Genomic DNA, 4,261 nt, shown 5'->3' with positions numbered 1-4,261 from the left:
AATTGAACTTTCACAATGCTCTAATTATGACATGCACTAAAGCACGATATACATCAAGATTCTACATCAACATTTGTATCAAAATCACTTTGTAGGTCATATTCTTCGTTTGTGTCGTCACCCTCCCTCATTAATCCATCTTCATCATCACAGATGAAGCCATCATCTGTAACACCCTTGGCTTCTACACGTCTGACAGATTGCAACACTTCCATTGGAATAATTTCAGATTCAATATCATGTCGATGCAAAACCACATCATCATCAATAGCCATAGCAGGTACGACCTCGGTGGTTTCTTCTTGTTAGAACACATCATCAGGTTGTACGACATCCATCTCTGGCACATCCCAAATTCCTCGATGTTGGAACTTTTCTACGACTCTCCAATTGGTACCTAATTTGGTATCATTAACATAGAATACTTGTTCAACCTGACTTGGTAATATAAATGAGTCATCTTTGTACCATCGACTTGTTACATCAACTGTTGTGAAATGTGGTTCTACACGCATAGTTCTACTACTACCGGTGTTAAACCATTCACATTGGAACAATACAATCCGACGTCTGAAAAAATAGTTCAGTTCCCACACTCTGCACAAGTGTCCATAGAAGTGTATTAATTGGCCTTGATGCTCCCCTTCCACGACTAATCCACTATTCTGACTTTTTCGACGGTTGTCACGGTCGATAGTATGATAACGGACACCATTACAAATACATCCTGAATATGTGTTCACTAAGCCACTAGGACCATTGGCTAATGACCACATATCATCAGTTGCTTCGGGGGAAACTTGGCTCCGCAATTCATTCATCTACATGAAGAACATGTGTCATGTTACTAGCATGCGTGACATTTACGTAATGTACGATCTATGGTAGGATATGAGAATACTAGCTTACATGATCTTTGAACCATTTAGGGAATTCTTTCCGATGTTTGTTTTCGATGTTGAACGCACCGGCTTTTTGGTGTAACAAGTTCTTGTGCTCCCTAGTTACAATAAATGCGATTCAAAAATATTTACTAAGATAAAGACAAATCAATTTACAACAAAAACATTATAAATACGTTTGAAGGATTCATACTCTACGTGTTTATCCACTTCTGTGCTATTGTGTAGGACAAACCAATGAGCTAACTCGCGTTTAGCTACGGACACATCGGGCGCCCTTGTCATTAGACCAAAGGGACGTACAGTTTGAGTGAATACCGCCAAACCCTGGGCCACGGTCACCCATGTCATAATTCCTTTTTGGGCGGTTAAACAATGTTTCCACTCCATCCAAATACATTGAACAAAATGTTGTACATTCTTTGGAAATGTAAGCCTCGGCAATAGAACCTTCAGGATGAGTTTTGTTGGCCACAAACCCTTTTAGACGGCCAAGCAACCTAAATCCCAAGCCGATGACAATGTTATAGGACAATCTTTATATCAGCAGTAAAGCGTTAATTACAATTTGACAGTAATTTGTACGAGGGCTGAGTTAATACCTCTCAATTGGGTACATCCATCGATATTGCACTGGGCCTCCAAGCATAGCCTCTCGAGGCAAGTGAATTTCCAGGTGGACCATGACATCAAAAACAGCCGGCGGGAAAATCATCTCAAGCTTACAAAGTATGAGTACGATTTGTTCATCCAATTTATGCAAATCTGAACGCCTCAATGTCTTTGAACACAATTGTTTGAAGAAATTTCCCAACTCAAAAAGTGTCGTTCCGATTTCCTTATTAAGGTAGCCACGCACTCCAATTGGAAGAAGTCGTTGTATAAGGACATGGCTGTCATGACTTTTGAGGCCAGATAATTTTCCAGCTTGAGCGGTGACACAATTGGAGATATTTGCTGCATAGCCATCAGGGTACTTCATTGATTTCAAGAAATCACAAAAGCCTTCTCTCTCTTTCACAAAAAATGTGTACAATGCGGGAGGCTTTTCAAAGGACCCATTAGAATGCCTCTTCAAGTGTAATTCTTTACGTATTTTCATGTCCTCCAAATCTAAGCGTGCTTTGTCCGTGTCCTTGTTCTTTCCATCTACGCTCAAAAGTGTCCCAACGACATTGTCACATATATTCTTTTCAATATGCATGACATCAAGGTTGTGTCGAAGCTTCAACGTCTTCCAATAGGGCAAGTCAAACATAATGCTTCTCTTGCTCCAATTCAAATTTTGATGTTCATTCCTTTGTCGTTTTTGATTTTGTGGGTGCTTTCCATACGGCTTGTAAGTCACAGAATCAATTTACTCTAGTATTTGGTCCCCCGATAAGTCCAAAGGTTTGGACCTATGCTCCGTTTGACCATTGAAGAGCTTACTTGTTAGCCAAGTGTGGTTATCAGGCAAGTGGCGACGAGCACCCATATACCCTATTTTACTTCGTAATCCCTGGGACGATGCATTATTGTTACAATTAAGGCAAGCCAAGTAACCCTTTGTATTCCACCCTGACATGTTACCGTACGCAGGGAAGTCATTTATGGTCCACATTACTGCCGCATGCATTCTAAAAATTTGCCCGTTCGATGCATCATATGTTTGCACACCATGCTTCCACAAATTCTTCAATTCTTTTATTAGTGGTTGCAAGTAAACATCAATGTCTCTTCCAGGTGCCGAACGTCCGGGAATAAGGAATGACATCATGCAATATGGCTCTTTCATGCACTTCCACGGTGGGAGATTGTAAGGCATTAAGATTACGGGCCACATGCTATATGATGTGCTCATATTCCCAAATGGATTGAAACCATCTGTTGCCAGCCTTAGTCTTACATTTCGAGAGTCATCAGAAAACGTCGGATGTTGCTTATCAAAGTCCTTCCATGCTTGACCATCGGCCGGGTGCCTTAATATGTCATCATCCACACGCTTCTCATTGTGCCATCTCATATCTGCGGCTGTTTTTTTGGACATATACAATCTTTTCAACCTCGGTGTCAAAGGAAAGTACCACAATACCTTGTGTGGAATCTTTTTACCACCATCATCGTTCAACTTGTATCTACACGCGTCACATGTAGGGCATTTCTCCAAATTAGCACTCTCCTTCTAAAATAGTACACAATCATTCTTGCACGAATGAATTGTTTCATATCCCAAACCCAAGTCACGTAAGAACTTCTTAGCATCATAGAGTGTCCATGGAACTATTTGATCACATTCTGGTAGAATGTCCTTGAATACCTGCATAACCATATCGAATGACTTGCTGCTCCATTTGTTGTACACCTTCACATGAAGCATCTTAATGACGAATGATAACACAGAAAACTTTTCACATGTCGGGTACACTTTGCGTTGTGCATCTTCGAATAACCTAGTGAACTTATGCAAATCCTCCATCTCCAAATCATTAGGTTCCTCGTCGGTATGATCATCCATAAGACCACTCACGTAAATTTCGTCCAACATAATAGGCAATTCATCCATAGGCGGATCATCGATATCTGTCATACATTCGCCACTACCTCCACATTGGTCATTTGATGCACTAGGACGAGACACGGGAACATGTTCCCCGTGATGCACCCAAGTTATATATGAAGATGCCATTCCTCTTCGGATCAAGTGAATCCACACCACTTGTCTGCTATATTTTGTGCCATTAATGCAATCGACACACGGACACCTAATTTCATCCTCTACGCCTAAATTTGCCGTAGCAAAATCAAGGAATGACTTCACCCCTTGTTGATACTCTTTACTTGTCAGCCTATTATTTATCGTCATCCAACTCTTGTCCATTTTGTCACCTACAACTCACACAAAGATTAACCGAGGAACAAATGAGAACACGCATTTCAAGTTGAGATAGATTATGTTGTTTTTCATTCACTGTTTGGCTTGTCACACAAATCTCTTTGAGGGTGGGACTTTATGACACAATTTGTTCTAAAACAATGCGTAATTATGGAAGTTAATTTAAGAAATGACCCGTAATTTTGGACCACTAGATAGCATAACTAGTAGAGCACTAGTACTAATGAAACCATATGGTCAATAATAGAATGATATATCAAAAGAATCAAAAACATTTTCATGCTCTTCACAGTGTGTGTGCATGACATGTTATTTATAAAAAAAAAAGTAAAGACAGAAACACCAATAAAAGAGAAAAGAACATTCATCCTATTCTGAAAATCACAAAACAAAAAATCATACATGGCAACTGTGCATGTCCGCAAATGCATATTCACACATTTCCAACCTAAGCTTTGGGCATAAACGAGCTTTCTCCTTCTTT

The 4,261-nt window shown here is 40.0% G+C and overlaps 1 protein-coding gene across 1 annotated transcript; it reads right to left on the bottom strand.

Moving 5' to 3' along the window:
* Window positions 1–305: 305 nt before the first annotated feature.
* Window positions 306–3,762, bottom strand: LOC145805333 (uncharacterized). The gene is made up of 5 exons (XM_082900446.1): window positions 3,202–3,762; window positions 2,791–3,066; window positions 1,505–2,238; window positions 910–1,000; window positions 306–821 (listed from the first exon to the last, which is right to left on the bottom strand). Exons 1-5 carry the CDS (start codon window positions 3,760–3,762, stop codon window positions 306–308), a joined length of 2,178 nt encoding a protein of 725 aa, XP_082756572.1.
* Window positions 3,763–4,261: the final 499 nt, after the last annotated feature.

This window comes from Camellia sinensis, chromosome 13 (assembly GCF_055761805.1).
Source record: "Camellia sinensis isolate YWXY chromosome 13, ASM5576180v1, whole genome shotgun sequence".
NCBI classification, from domain to species: domain Eukaryota; kingdom Viridiplantae; phylum Streptophyta; class Magnoliopsida; order Ericales; family Theaceae; genus Camellia; species Camellia sinensis.
Note: the sequence above shows the minus strand (reverse complement) of the source record. Positions and strands in the feature narration are given on the sequence as shown.

What these genes read in the sequence shown, in the direction of transcription:
- LOC145805333 (XM_082900446.1), bottom strand. Translation starts at nt 3,762, where the DNA reads ATGGACAAGAGTTGGATGACGATAAATAATAGGCTGACAAGTAAAGAG. An exon ending in CATTCGATATGGTTATGCAG is followed by an intron (nt 3,067 to 3,201) that starts GTATTCAAGGAC and finishes GTACTATTTTAG; the next exon opens with AAGGAGAGTGCTAATTTGGA. An exon ending in CTAAATGGTTCAAAGATCAT is followed by an intron (nt 822 to 909) that starts GTAAGCTAGTAT and finishes TTCTTCATGTAG; the next exon opens with ATGAATGAATTGCGGAGCCA.